A 14910-nucleotide genomic window follows, 5' to 3' on the forward strand; every position below is an offset into this window, starting at 1 on the left:
TACTCGTACTCATACTCGGAAGTACAAGTACTCGTACTCGGAGACCTGTCCTTGTACTCGGAGGTACAAGTACTCATACTCGTACTTGTACTCGGCAACCTAAGTACTCGGCAGTACTCGGTACTCAGAAAAAAGTACTCGACTACCGGTACAACACTGGCAGGTTGTTTACAGTCACGGTTGATCCCCTGCAACATGGCTGACAAGTGGCAAAGCAGAGACAAAGCCTCGTCAATCTTTACTTAAACAAATATTATTCAATACTTACCAGTGTCCAATCCCACATGCTGCTCAGTCACAACATCGCTACACCCTGGACACATCCCAGCTCTCCAGGAATAACCAACAATAGCGCTGTGCGGGTCATGAAACCCTTCCCAGAATGCCCTGATCACTCTGCGATCCTCCTGGAAGTCTCGGTCTCTGTGATTGGCCGGGGCTTCCGCTGGGTTCCCATCAAAGACATGGCCAGCCAATGGCGGGCTTGCATCAACTGTAAATGCTCCGTAACTCTTCAGTGTGATCAGGCCTACAGTATTGATGGCCTAAAAAAAAGAACAATCACATAAACCACGGACTTCGAAAAACCACTGTAGTTGTGATTATGAATATACATTGCAAATCTAGATCTGTTATCACCCTTGTATTAGGCCAACACAAACAATAAAATCTCTGACAGTTTACCTTCACAGAAATGAAGTATGAGTGACCTTCTTGAAGGTGCAAAGGTCGTGAAGGGTCACTGACCCCTATCTCTGTATTCTCTCTAGTAAATGGCATGATGTCTGCATGACCTGGATGTGAACCCACAGCCCACTCATAATATGCTACACCACTCTCCTTGTCTGAGAAGACATTCTTCCAACTGAAAGAAATAAAAGAAGTAAACTGGTGTGAAAATGCAACTTATGTGAAGAAATAATTTAATAAATAAGCATCGGTGGATTTTCTTCATTGAATATATCATTCAAAAGTAACAGATACTTTTATAATGTTAAGAAAATTGTAATCGAACAAACAAATCTATTTTTCGAGGTGACTCTCGAAACGAGCACACCGGGAATGCATCCTTAAAGGGAATGTACAACATTTGCTTTTGCTGCAATTTTCAGAAATAAATGGATTTGGAGGATTGGTATGTTGCAGCAAATATTGTTAAAATGACTTTTTTTCACGTTTGGGCTTGTAGTTGCTGGAATAACCAAGAAAACCAATCATGTTCTTGCAGTCTGGTTCTCTGACCCCACTTAAGATGAAACGGAGCAATTAATAGACTTGGGGAATTGTAAGATCAGAAAATTAGTCTAGCAGACTTGTACCTCTTCACAGTGTAATCAATTGCAAAGAAAATACGGAATAGCGAATTATGAAAAATTCGGAGCAATTTTTGAAAAATAGCCAGTTTTCTCCAACACTGGTCGGCCGACCAGCGTTGGAAAAATACCATTTTTCTTGAAAATGTCAGCACACCAGGAGCCACGATTTTACAGGATGTTTTAGACAATCATTTCCTAACAATCAAGTAAGGTATTTCGCGATAATTTGATCATTTCGTTTTGTGATGTTTGCAAATGTTGTATCTTCCCTTTAACTACTTCATTTTGGCTTACTGCCACTGTGTTTATGATAATTGCTAGGGTCACAAAGGGTATACCTCTCACCGAGTCATGTGATGGGTTTTTACTGCCTTATTATTATTATTTTAAGATTTTAGGCTTTGCACGGTGGAGTATCAATATTGCTTCGGTAACACCATGTAGTTGTGTGTACATTCGCTCAGTAGAATAGTTCCGATAAGAACTGTCCTGCTAGTTCAAAAGGAACTTGTCCTGCTTATTCGTCACCGTCACCACAAAGTGACCTTAACCCACGCAAAGTGGAAAATGTGTGTTTCGAGATACAAGTGACTTAAGTTGATGTTTTGAAATATCGTTTTAGCCTGAAAATTAATTATTTGCATTGTCTGAAAGCTGGGATCTTGAGTAGCACGTTAATGTCTGATTTTGATTGAACAAAATAACTTTTAATGAGTTATCAGACTAATTAGTCATCAGTACACTTCCTGAAAACTCAAAAATCAGATAACGCTGTGTTCGAGTTTTCACGAAGTGAAGCCACCCGTGTGTATTAGCTATGGGCTTAGTGTTAGTTTGTGAAAATTCCAGAAGTGAGTCACAGATATCACGATATTACAGATATCGTAAAAACGCAAAATCCGTTTTTGACGCGTAGTGTGCAGGCTGTTTACACGCGAATGAATGGTATAGTGCACGTCGTGAAAACGCATTTTCCGGTTTTGACCCATTAAGTTACAAATGTTAATTAATGTTAATTACTATTTTGACAAAAATAATTAACTCTGTGAATAGTAACTTCTTGAGGTGACAGATTATGTGTAAATAATCACCAATTAGAAAAAAAAATTGAAATCGCAAAATACAGATTTTTAGATGTTAGTGTCACTTCGTTGTGATGGTGACGAATTATCTACTTTTGCCAAGAGCAGGCCGGTTGCAACGTTGAGACCAGCAAACTTATCTCACTCGGCCTCAGTGAAGATAATTGCGAGAAGTCCCACCACCTTCCAATGTACTTAGGCCAAACAAAAAAAAATGGTGTGTTTACGGTAACGGCCTGAAAAAAATCCAGGTAGGTAGGTAGGTAGGGAAATAATTTTGTTTTGTAATTTTATTTTCATTTCAGTTCTGCATGCCCATGCGTGTTCTTTCGCAAAAAATTGTATAAAACCACTATTCAAGCATTGAAGATATTCAATCGATACATTTCAATCCAAATTAATTTGTATCGTCGGCCAGGGTTCTCCCCAGGATTTTTTCAAACATTTGCTGTGATTCAACAACCCGAAAATGTTTGAACTTTAGAAGCTCTCTGTTGCATTTTAGAGCAAATCTGGGGGTCTTTATCTTAAGATTTGTCCTTGAATTTCAGAGGAGATCTTGTAGGTCACTAATATTTTTGTAATTAAAGAAAAAAAATCAAAATTGTTAACTTAAAAAAAATTAACATTTCACAACCTGTGTTTCATTGCTTCCTAACTAGAAAAGTATGAATTACATTTACATGTAAGTTTCAAATTAAGAAATTAAGGTGGAGAAAAAAACAACTTTTGCTTCCGATTACATGCCTTTCAAAATAGCGTTAGTAGGTCGAAAAATTATTTCGTCAATTTTTTTGGGGTGCTGATTAATGGAGCATCATTCGTACTAATTATAGAGCAAGGAATCATGTTTATTTTGTGCCTGGATTATTTTCATTTGCGCCACGAAAATTATCAAGACTGGCTATCTCTTGATAATTTTGATTAAAACTTGCCTCACCTAATTAAAAATATATTTAAGGTCGGTGATTCCATTTTATGCTTAAAACATACATCACGGCCGCTGGCACCACCAACATTCCGCCTGGCTGGCCGAACATTGCGCCGTGCTCACGGCCCACGTGGCCGAAAATCTTGCACTACTGCAGAAACACGCTACGATGTTTCGCCACAAGTTCGAGCTTTGCAATCTCGTCATTTTAATGGAAAACACATACACAGAAAGTAAAGATCACGTTCTGTGAATTAATTCGCAGAAATTCTCTTTCTCCAGCGATGTTTGTTTGGTAATATTTTTACGATCCAACTTCGGCCCACTACATCATCATGCTGTATGCTCCGAAGTATGGACCGAAGAGAGGCAGTAGTCACTGGTTCCGGTCCTTCATCATAGCATTGATTCCGTTAGCTGGCGAAGGGAACCAGTGTACCATGCTGTATGTTGGCTGGGTGCTGCTGGTGGTCGACAGAACACGTCATCGTGTGCAATTTGATCACACATGCATCGGAAAAACAGGATTTTGGTCAAGATTTTGAAATAATGGCGTATGTGACGATCAAATTGTGCATTTTAATGGCGTGTATGATAATTATATTGTGCGTATCAGGGGCTAAAAAATGTGATTGGCATTTTCTTGTCGGCGTATCGTGCCAGCCGCTATTCCAGCGTATCGGGACAATACGCAGTACGCACGTTTGTACGTGGGGCCGGGGAGAACCATGCCGTCCGTCGGCCAGCCAGGCTTACCCCGATGCGTTTGTGCAAAAATAATCGTACTTCGTAGTTTGAGAATTCAAGTTTTGAGATCGTCGCGATTTTCATACGTTTAACACAGGTATGTTTGTGTCAAATCATGGTCAGATTCAAGTGTGGACAATGTTTTTTGTTTTAAAAGTACTTGAAATGTTTGAAATTTGTCAATTATCAACCTTCAAAATGGAAATAAAAAGTTTGAGGTCGGCAATTTGGCCAAAAAAATTCCAGGTCGGTCGGGTTACCGTAAACACACCATTTTTTTTGTTTGGCCTTAGCGAAAGTAGATAATAAGCAGGACAAGTTCCTTTTGAACTAGCACGACAATTCTTATCGTAACTATTCTTCTCAGTGAAAGTACACACAACTACATGGTGTTACCGCAAACTGAAGCTATATCCCTAATTATTGTAATGTACTTTTCACATTTTTAAACTAAGAAGAACTTGTCCTGCAATATTCTTCATTTTTGTTTCATAATCGACATGCCTGTCTCTTAAGAAGGGTGACGAAACGAGAATGTCTTACTCTACCTTGCTGAGATGGAAGTTGTAGACCGGATGAAGCTGCCTCCAATGTCCAGTGAGTGATCAGCACTGAAGACAGGAGGCGACATATCAATGGTGATTGAGTCTGACATGGCGTGTGATGACAGACCAACAAAGTCAGTCGCTGATTGGAAAATTAAACATCAGTCAAAAGAAACGTATAAAGGAAAGAAACATTGGCCAAAAGGAATAATGTACGTGACATGCCAGTGTACAAAAAAACGTATTTGTTACAAACGTGCAAAACCTTACCAGATAGATTTAATTTTTGATTGGTTGTGACCATGATCATGTTACCACAGATATATAACACTTCACCAGAAAGATTTAGATCTTATGACGCCTGACCTGAAAGATCTGAAATTGACTTGAATCACACACAACATGAACAACACATTAAAATCAAAGCACCTATGCCCATCTTTCCTCCTTTGGAGAAGACGTGTATTGAATGTTTACCTCTAACAGTGGCAAAGTATGCGTGTCCATTCTGTAATCTCAAGTTGTGTACGATAACGCTGTTAGTGATTCCAACACGAGTGAATTCTATCACATCACTGCCACCTCGCATCGAACCTGCAACATATCAATTGTGTAACGTTACAAAGAAAGAATTAAAAGTAATTTTCACACGGATAAACTAAACCTTTTATTTTATTTAGAGCTTTTTTGTTCCATGCTTTTAAGTGGTTAATTCTGCCACTGCCAAACTTGCCCTAAATTTGTTAGTTTTGTATTTTTATGTACTTATGAATGTGTGTTGTTTTATTAACTATTGCTCTGTTCACAGATTTCATAATATTTATTCCGTGTGCCCTTTTAGGATTGGATTGATAGGCTTTCAAGACATAGTGTGTCTAAGTTCACTTTTATTAATCCTGGCCATCTTAATTCGGGTTTTGTTCTGTTCTTGTTTTTTCTTCTTTTGAAGCAACCTTGCCTTTTATCATTGCTGCCTTTATTCATAGCTCCTTGCTTTTGTTTACACTTACTTGTATTGTTTCATGACTTCTTATACTTGTAATCTTGTCTCCTCTAGAGTTACATTGTCATATTCTCTGCATATGTTTGTTGCAAATCTTGGCCGAATAAATAATAATAATATTAATAATAAACCTAAGATGAAAGTGACTTTTGGAAATAAAAAGTAGAACAGAGGGTCCAGAGCTGCCATGAAAATATCGCAATTGGCCCAAGAGCATTTATCGCAGTGATATCCCCACAGTCAGGTGCAAAAACCACAAAATACAGAATGAAACGATTGTGGATGTATGCTCCTACCAATGGCATATTCATAGTACTTGACCCCTGAGTGATGACTAGCCAAACCATGTTCCTCAATGTCAGTGAAGGACTCCCACTGTAGGACTAACTCTGAGCTGGAACTCTGTTGAAAACACACAACATAGAAAGGTAAGGTTTAAAATCAAAGAAAGATTATGGTTCCTCAAAAATCTCTTTCAAAAAAATGAACAGTGCTAAAAAAAATACCCAGCATTTATACCTAGAACTTTTTCAAATACGTGTGATGTCAGCAATAAGTAAACGTCAGTTTCCTAAAAGGTAACCCAGTCAAAAAGTTGGAATTGTCTGACATATACTGGTCAGAAGGTGGATTTCCTATATTTCTACAGTCGGTTAGTAAGCACACTTTTCAGTGTACCTTACCGAAATCAACGATGACCTCATTTGACCCCCAGATGACCTTTGACCTGAAATGTCTCAAGTCATCTGAAGTCCCCCTACCCAAAGATTATTGTCACCAAGTTTGGTTGAGAGTGAAGTCTGACTTTTCATATGACAGCACTTTTCAGTTTTATACCTAACCAAAATGAAACACACATGTACAGACACACAGTCGTGAATTTCTATACACTCGAGGACAATGCTTTGTGTTTCCTTTTTTCTCTGTAATATAACAGTCTCCAATAGACAAAGCACATAACCGTACGATCAAGGACCGTTTTCAACAAAGACCCAACGCTCGAGGACTGAAAGGATCTTTTGTTCTCCCTTTGTGTGTCTGTCTTCTATCGTAAAGCTATACATGTTCACAAACACACAGACGGAATACGCTATCCCAATATCCCTCTTTCTGGCTTAAAAGCTGGAGCGATAAAAACAAAGAGGAAAAAATGATTACAGAAATTACTTGATAGGTTTGATGCTGGTCCCATCCAATCCATACAGAGCCAGGGGTCGGTGGGGTCGTATCTATGACAACACCATCGCTACACCTGGACACAGCAGGCAACAGTTCATTCCAAAGCTCATGCTCTAATGTCACTTCATCAGCATGGATGCAAATGCGATAACGCTTGCCATGATGCAGGACCAAATCAGGAACGTTGACAAACTCTTTATCTACAAGATATACAGGTGTAACAAAACTATCACTTTTCGCATCAGAGAAAATAGCCATATTGCACGAGGATAACTTTGCTTTTCTAATTGACAATGTGTCTTGTGTTTTCCCACCTTTTACCTTAAAAACTTATGTTTCTTGGCAGGGTTCGACCTAATAACTTTTTTTTCACTAGCTAGCTGGGCTACTAAAACAGACTCTAGCCCCCTTGTTTTTTTTGTCATTTACAGAGTGTCTCATAAACAACAATGTGCATACAAGTAAAACGTGTATAGAGCGTGAAAGTTGACCTCTGGTGACGTGCTTCAGGCCCCTCGAAAAGGAAAATTAACGTGTCAAAGCCAGAGTTTTTTAAATAGTTTTGCTGCATTGATTTCTTAAGAAATGATTTCTCAAGAAAATCACCCTCGGGTTTTATGGAAACTGAAAAATTGCATGACGTGAAAGAGAAATATTTGCCAAAAATTGACCTCTAATTTCTGAAAACTTCCGTGTGGACTCGTGGAACTGGATCACTTGGGAAAAAATTTAAGCTTAAACAGGAGACTGAAATGTCTTTTTGGACGGACAATTTTTTTTAATAATCTTCAAGGATTTATTTTCATTTACAAACTTATCTTAAATGACCTTTGATAAGAACTGTATCATAACGTGATCCATCGGATGTAGGTATATAGGTACACCTTCGCGTCGTTATCATTTTCGTTGTCACACATGTACGTGATGTGAAAACAGACATGATCCAACAAGGAGACCTTGGAACGAAAATAGGTCGAAGTAAATTTCGTTTTTTACCCATTTCCAACTGATTTTTCATTTATTCTGAGGCAATTCTGTCAGTGTTTTATAAAAAAAAAAGATCTAATAATTTAATCCTTAAAACAGTTGATAAACTTATACACAAATTCACAGGTTTGCTTTCTAAATTTCATGATTTATTTCTTCTTGTCCTTTCAACTTTGCCGTATCCCAATGATTTTTTTTGACAAGCTCGCTGCTGTTTTGACTAGCATTTGGCTAACAGGCTACCGCTAATTTCAAACCCTGGTTTCTTGGTCTTATTTAGTTGTGTCCTTGGTGCACTTTATATTGAATCCACGGTTTCACTGTTTTGTAATCTTTCCTACCTGTACTTCCACAGGTGATGCTCCTTGGGTGATCACAAGGATACTGCAGACCATCATCCAAGTTTTCAAATGATCCAGTGTCTTCAATGGCTGCCCAGACGTAGGCCCTATGACGTAATGTGGGCCAGACTGCGGATAATGAGGACGTAGATGAGATGTAGTTCTTGTCTGGTTCCGGCCATATGGCATTCTGCTCCATGTTGACTTCATCTGTTTAAAAGTTACAAAGTAACAGGTTGTTGGTAGGTAACAAGTCTTTAGGACTTCCTTAAATTGCGATATCCACATTTTGGCCTAATGTTATTGTTAGGTGCAATCGGTGGACTTGTGCTATCACTCTATCACACAGAATTGCATTTGCACAATTGGTCAATCTCGTATGAAATCACAGACTTTACTTCTCTTTCTGAAAACAATCCTCCACATGTCCTTAACAAGAAACAGTGATTAACCGATGGCACAATCGACGATACAGATCCACCGAGAGAGCCCAAATTGTTACCAAGCCTGGATCACTTTTGTGATAAATTACAACAACGACATACAAGGCACTAGAAAAAATAAACATATCAATTACGTCAAACATACTAGAAAAGTAAACCCTATATGGTATGAATTCAAACGTAATTTTACAATGATGTAAAATCATTAAACATACAATATATATCAATAACAAAATGTCACACACGTGACCGATCAAAATGTCACAAACGCGACCACTGAACAGTTCCCACTTAAGCAAAGTATGTACATTGTTTATGCATTCTGTAAATCACAAAAGATAAATTAGTATTGTTGTGTGTGTGTCCTTAGAACTTAGGAGAAAAGTGTATACATGTACATGTATATTTCCCCAATATGGGCCCAATACATTATTACGTTTTTATGTTTGATGTCACACGTGACCAAACTTTGATGACCCTACCTAATATTTTGACACAATTTGTGCAAGTACAAACTAAACTCTGCGGTAGGGAGTTAAAAATTCCTAACCTAACGAGTCATTGAAAGTACTATCAGGTGTAGTTAGCAAGGGTAAAGCTTCAAAAATCAGACAAGCCCAATTTTATGTCACACAGAGACCAAAAAATGACCCTAATATGGACTTCATGCATGTTCTGATTTCCTCACCATTTTCAGCAGTAAATTAATAACTTATCAACTGCTGCAAATCTGTACTTTGAAATACTTCTTAAAAAAACCTTTGGTTTTGCAGAAAGACCAGGGGGTAAGTCAATTTGTACTTACGATCAGCATCAATGACAGTATGAGGGACAATCAGCTGCACGTTATCACAGTCCACAATCTCAGTGCTAGCGATGGATGACAGACCAGCCTTATTGTAGCCTCTCACTGATAACTGCAGACAGACATCTAGGTCTAAGGATCCACTGTAAGATGCTGTAAAGCGTGCCTGTTCAGCAAGACATGCAAGAGTTAAGGTTGGGTAGTGAAACATTTTGTGTTAATGAAGAAAAAAAAGTTCATTTCATTTGAAAGTAAGCACATGACTGCATTGAAATAATAATAATAATTGTGCTTATATAGCGCTGTCCATCGCATCAACGATCTCAAAGCGCTTTACAATTATTACCCCGTTCATCAGGCCATGGGACCCGAGGCAGCTGATACAAGCGCTCAATCGGTCCTCGACCCTCACAGGTACCCATTCATACTCCTGGGTGGAGAGAGGCAATTGTAGTTAAGTGTCTTGCCTAAGGGCACAAACACCATGTTCCTGGCAGGTTTTGAACCCACGCACCTTCGAAACGCCGTAACCACTGGACCATGGCATTCTACCAGTCGACCACTGGAAAATGCTGAACTTGGAACAGGCCTTTAAAAAAATTTACAATTCCAGACACGTCATCACCTGAACGAAAATCAAATATCTATGAGCCATCTTGTCATAAAAAAGAGGCACTCTACAATCACAAAGAACCCCACCCTATCACCTATTAACCAGCTCGTGCCAGGATTATTTTGGCATTAACCAGACCCAGGCGTGGGATTGTTTCACAAACCTCGATGCCAGACGGGTTCAGGCCGTCATCTGCGCGTAGCACACCCAGATATTTCCGGCCTCTCTTGCTGCCAGCGGGTTGCAGACATATATTTCTGGTCTCGCTCGTTACATATTTATCCATCATCCGTTCCCAATACCGCAAACCCTTTGCGTGTATGCATGTCATCCAACATACATGTAAACCCGGCCTTCAGTTGATGAATGTCAAACTAATTTCAATTTGTGACCATGCACCATGGCCTCCTTTAACAGATTCTTCTGTACATAATTGTAAAGCGCTTTCAGATCGTCGATACGATGGAAAGCGCTATATAAGCAGAATTATTATTATTATATTATTATTATCTAGGATTGCTGCATCAGCTATTATATTCTTTGTCTTTGGGTTCAGTAAATCTCTGCCACTCCCTTCTGCTACAAGAACTTACCACGTCCCCAGTCACCACCAAATCTTGGATTCTTGTCCACTGACTCAGCAAGGCTCCATCGCTACCATCCTCAGCAATGCTCCACTCATAGAAATCCATCAGTTCCCGCGGGTCGTCATGACGGACGAAATCGTGGGCAAAAGGCTGGAAGACCACACGGATCTCCGTCCCGCCTGGCGTAGCTTCAACGTCGCTGACTGTGACCTGACCGACCTCAGGAGGTTGGGATAATACCCAGAATCCATCGGTGACAACGGGTTTGAAGCAAACGTTAACGTGGCAAAACTGAACCTGCCAAATAAATTGCCAGAATATGACCAAATTTATTTTAAAATGTATCATTTTTTTTAAAATGAATCTCACACTTCACCTAAATACGGTTTGTCATGCCCAACCGTATATGAGATTTTTAGCAACCGCACATTGCAATGTCTCACCAAGGACTTAATTCCCATGCGGGAAGAGGGCATATCCCCCCACCCCCCCCCCCCCCCCCTTTGAAAAAAAGGGGAGGGGGAGTGTGCCATTAAATAAACCACCCAATATCTCTGTGGTGAGAAAACCAAGAAATGTCGATTCTGAGGTTTCTTTTAACTTTTCAACAGTCAAAAGGGTAAAAGACGCAAGCACAAAAGTTTGCGTAAGATATAAATCGTCACCGTTTTCACAAAGGGGCAAATTTCATGAAAATCGTCTGTTTTTCGAAATTTGGTTTTTTGGTGAAACTGAATAAATATATCAATATCTACAACCTAGTGAGGCTATACTTTCAAAAAATTGATTAAAATCTTAATTAACCTAATTAACGAATGGGCGAATTTGCAAAAAGTGCCGTTTTGCGTTTTCACGAAGGGGCGAAGTTCCGCACTGTATGGTATTAATACATTTTCAGTAAATAAATACATTGTAATACAATGGCGCGTATATCACGAAGGGGTGAATTCCATGCGCGTGCAATAAAACGTTTTCACGAAGGGGCGAATTTCAAGGCACATGCGCAGTGGGGCAGAATCTGCACGTACTGTACAAAAAATGCATTGACTCAGACTGCAGAAGGGCGAAATCTGCGCGTAGTCACTTTAGCGTTTTCACGAAGGGGCGAATTTGTTAATTGGTCTTAATAGATTAATTCTGCAAAACTAATCACCTATTTTTCTTAAAGTTTGCTACATTTAGGAAGATTAGAAGCTCTTCTTTCCTCTAATACCTAAATCTTGCACATTTTACGCATTTTTCAGTTTCAAATTGTCAAATAAAAAAGGACCAACTTTGAACGCGATTATCTCGAATGTTTGTTCAGACAGTGAAATACTAAATTCGCCTCTTCGTGAAAATGGTGACGAAATGTTCAAGATATAAATGTGGTAGTCATATGGTGTCTAGTGCCCCCCCCCCCTTCTGAATTTCCATGGCTGAGCCATTTCAGGATTTGGCCAGACACTCATCTCTCCCCCCCCCCCCCCTCCTCCTCGCTGAGGATGATTTATGCCAACATGTTTCAATATGACGATATTTGACTCTTACCTTTGATCTGTAATGACCTCCACCATGCAACCCTAGCCCAGCTCCAACATGTTGGAATGCCATGCCAAGATCTTGATCATCAATCACTGGGATCCATTCCATCGTAGTGTTCTCGTCATCTGTGGGAAATAAATATAATTTGTTTTAAAAAGGTAACATAAATTTCGAAATCAGTGATTGTAGGTTAAGACACAAATTTAAAACAGTAGCTTACAGTGGTTCTTTTGGCTGAATGATAAATTTAAAAAATATTCAACAAAAGGTATTTAACAATTTGCTTTGAACTTCATAACATTATCAATAATTTGAATATCTAAATCAATTCTATCGGATCTACATTCTTAAACTCTCCAAAATTCCCTTAAAACATGGCAAAGTACATTACCAACACTATCGAATGAAAGCAGTAAGGATAACACGTTTGTGGTAAAACTCAGAGGCATATGATTTCAGGTTTACCAAGGTATATTTCAATTTCTTGTTCAACTGCCCAGAAGACGCCAGTCACAAAGGGTTGCAGCATCTCAGGGATGGTCCAACGAGCTGAGATGTCTGAGGTAGAAGACTGGTAAGTGATGTCATCCTGACAGGGTTGATGAGCAGCAGATGAGTGATGAGATAATCCTGGTGGCACAGACAATGCAAGAAGGAGGCAAGAAACTGTGAGTAAAGAGGGATGTCGAGGGAAGGTCTAACGAGCTGAGATGAGTGGCATAGAAGACCAGTAGGTGATGTCATCGTCATCCTGGCAGAATGGATCAGCAACAGATGAGTGATGGGATACTCCTGGCTGAACAGACACTGCAAGAAGGAGGCAAGAAACTGTGAGTAAAGAGGGATGTGCAGGGATGGTATAAAAAGCTGAGATACCTATGGAAGATGACTGGTATGTGATGTCATCCTGACAGGGTTGATGAGCAGCAGATGAGTGATGAGATACTCCTGGTGGGACAGACACTGCAAGAAGGAGGCAAGAAGCTGTGAGTACAAAGAGATGTTGGATGGTCTAACGAGCTGAGATGAGTGAGGTAAGACAGGTAGGTGGTGTCATCCTGACAGGGTTGATGAGCAGCAGATGAGTGATGAGACAATCATGGTGGTGCAGACACTACAAGGAGGAGGCAAGAAACTGTGAGTAAAGAGGGATGTTGAATGGTCTAACAAGCTGAGATGAGTGGGGAAAGACTGGTAAGTGATGTCATCCTGACAGGATTGATGAAATTGAAGAGGGATGTCGAGGGAAGGTCTAATGAGCTGAGATGAGTGAGGTAAGACTGGTAAGTGACGTCATCCTGACAGGGTTGATGAGCAGCAGATGAGTGAAGAGACACAGACACTGCAAGAAGGAGGCAATAAACTGTGAGCAAAGAGGGATGTTGAGGGATAATCTAACAAGCTGAGACGAGTGGCATAGATGACCAGTAGGTGATGTCATCGTCATCCTGGCAGAATGGATCAGCAACAGATGAGTGATTGGATAATCCTAATGGCAAAGACACGGGCAAGAAACTGTGAGTAAATAGGGATGTTGAGGGATGGTATAACAAGCTGAGTTGCCTAAGGTAGATGACTGGTAGGTGATGTCATCCTGACAGGGTTGATCAGCAATAGATGAATGATGGATAATCCTGATGGCAGAGACACTGCAAGATAGGGGCAAAAAACTGTGAATTAAGAGATAGTTGAGAGGGATGTTGACGGATGGTATAACAAGCTGAGATGCCTATGGTAGATGACTGGTAGGTGATGTCATCCTGACAGAGTTGAACAGCAACAGATGAGTTATAGATAATCCTGGTGCAAAGACTCTGCAAGAAGGCGGCAAGAAACTGTGGATTAAGAGATAAATGAGAGGGATGTTGAGGGATGGTATAAGAACCTGAGATGCTCATGGTTAATGACTAGTATGTGATGTCATCCTGACAGGCTTAAACACCAATAGCCTCCAGGATAATCCTGGAGGCAAAGACACCATTCTGATGGCAAAGACACTGCAAGAAGGAGGCAAGACACTGTGAATGACAGTTCTGGAGAGGGTTTTATCACACTCAGATGGTTAATCAACATCAGGGACAGAGAAACACATTTAGCAATGAGAGAGGATCCGAAAGGTCCTATCAAGCTCAAATCCAAGTAAATGTTAGCCATTGCAAGATCCTTTCAGCAAAAATGTCGCACCACAGAAATAAAAACCACGGGTCTTACTTTGATCTTGATCGCAGCCGAGTCCATCTTTGATCACAGCTCCCTCCAGTACCTGACCCTCCTGAATGACTTTGACACCGTCTGAGGTAACATTGACACTACCAGCTTCAGAGTTAGCACGGATGGTCACATAATAGGTCTATCAGTAATATACAAAAACATACCTCAATGTATACAGAAAACAGAAACAAACAAAAAAAGGTATAAGGAGATGTCAGTGGCTCTTGCAAAGGTAAATTAAAAAAAATACTGCAAGTGAAACTTGCACAATCCCCCTGGCATGCTCGCAGTTTTTATATTATACAGAAAGAAAGAGAACAGAATGTACTACTCACTGCATAGGTTTCCAGATTATACCAAAAGAAATTGTTGGGCAGCTGTATTAGTCAGGCAGTGTTGTGACAACTGTGTAGCTATGAAGTGGTCTTTTACATACAAAACTTAACTTTCACGACACCAGAGAAAGATATGGACATAAATCATGGCCTGTAGAGTAACCCTGGAAGTCAAGACCTGTTGCCTGAGTCTAACGACTTTACCAGATACCATGAGCAATAACCACATATCAAGTTTGGTTGAGATTGACGACTGAACTT

General features: G+C 39.9%; 1 protein-coding gene across 1 annotated transcript in view; it reads right to left on the reverse strand.

Annotated features, from left to right (window-relative positions):
* Positions 1-14910, reverse strand: part of LOC119729229 — a 63801-nt gene that overhangs the window by 24893 nt on the left and 23998 nt on the right. The window contains exons 18-29 of the mRNA XM_038201811.1: positions 14315-14453; positions 12569-12733; positions 12110-12228; positions 10586-10876; positions 9380-9545; positions 8132-8341; positions 6792-7003; positions 5921-6026; positions 5099-5215; positions 4625-4763; positions 685-865; positions 269-545 (exon numbers count right to left, since the gene is read on the reverse strand). Coding sequence (XP_038057739.1) covers positions 269-545; positions 685-865; positions 4625-4763; positions 5099-5215; positions 5921-6026; positions 6792-7003; positions 8132-8341; positions 9380-9545; positions 10586-10876; positions 12110-12228; positions 12569-12733; positions 14315-14453 — 2122 coding nt within the window. The remainder of the gene's footprint in view (positions 1-268; positions 546-684; positions 866-4624; positions 4764-5098; positions 5216-5920; positions 6027-6791; positions 7004-8131; positions 8342-9379; positions 9546-10585; positions 10877-12109; positions 12229-12568; positions 12734-14314; positions 14454-14910) is intronic.

This window comes from Patiria miniata, unplaced genomic scaffold, assembly GCF_015706575.1.
Source record: "Patiria miniata isolate m_02_andy unplaced genomic scaffold, ASM1570657v1 HiC_scaffold_1, whole genome shotgun sequence".
Taxonomy (NCBI): Eukaryota; Metazoa; Echinodermata; class Asteroidea; order Valvatida; family Asterinidae; genus Patiria; species Patiria miniata.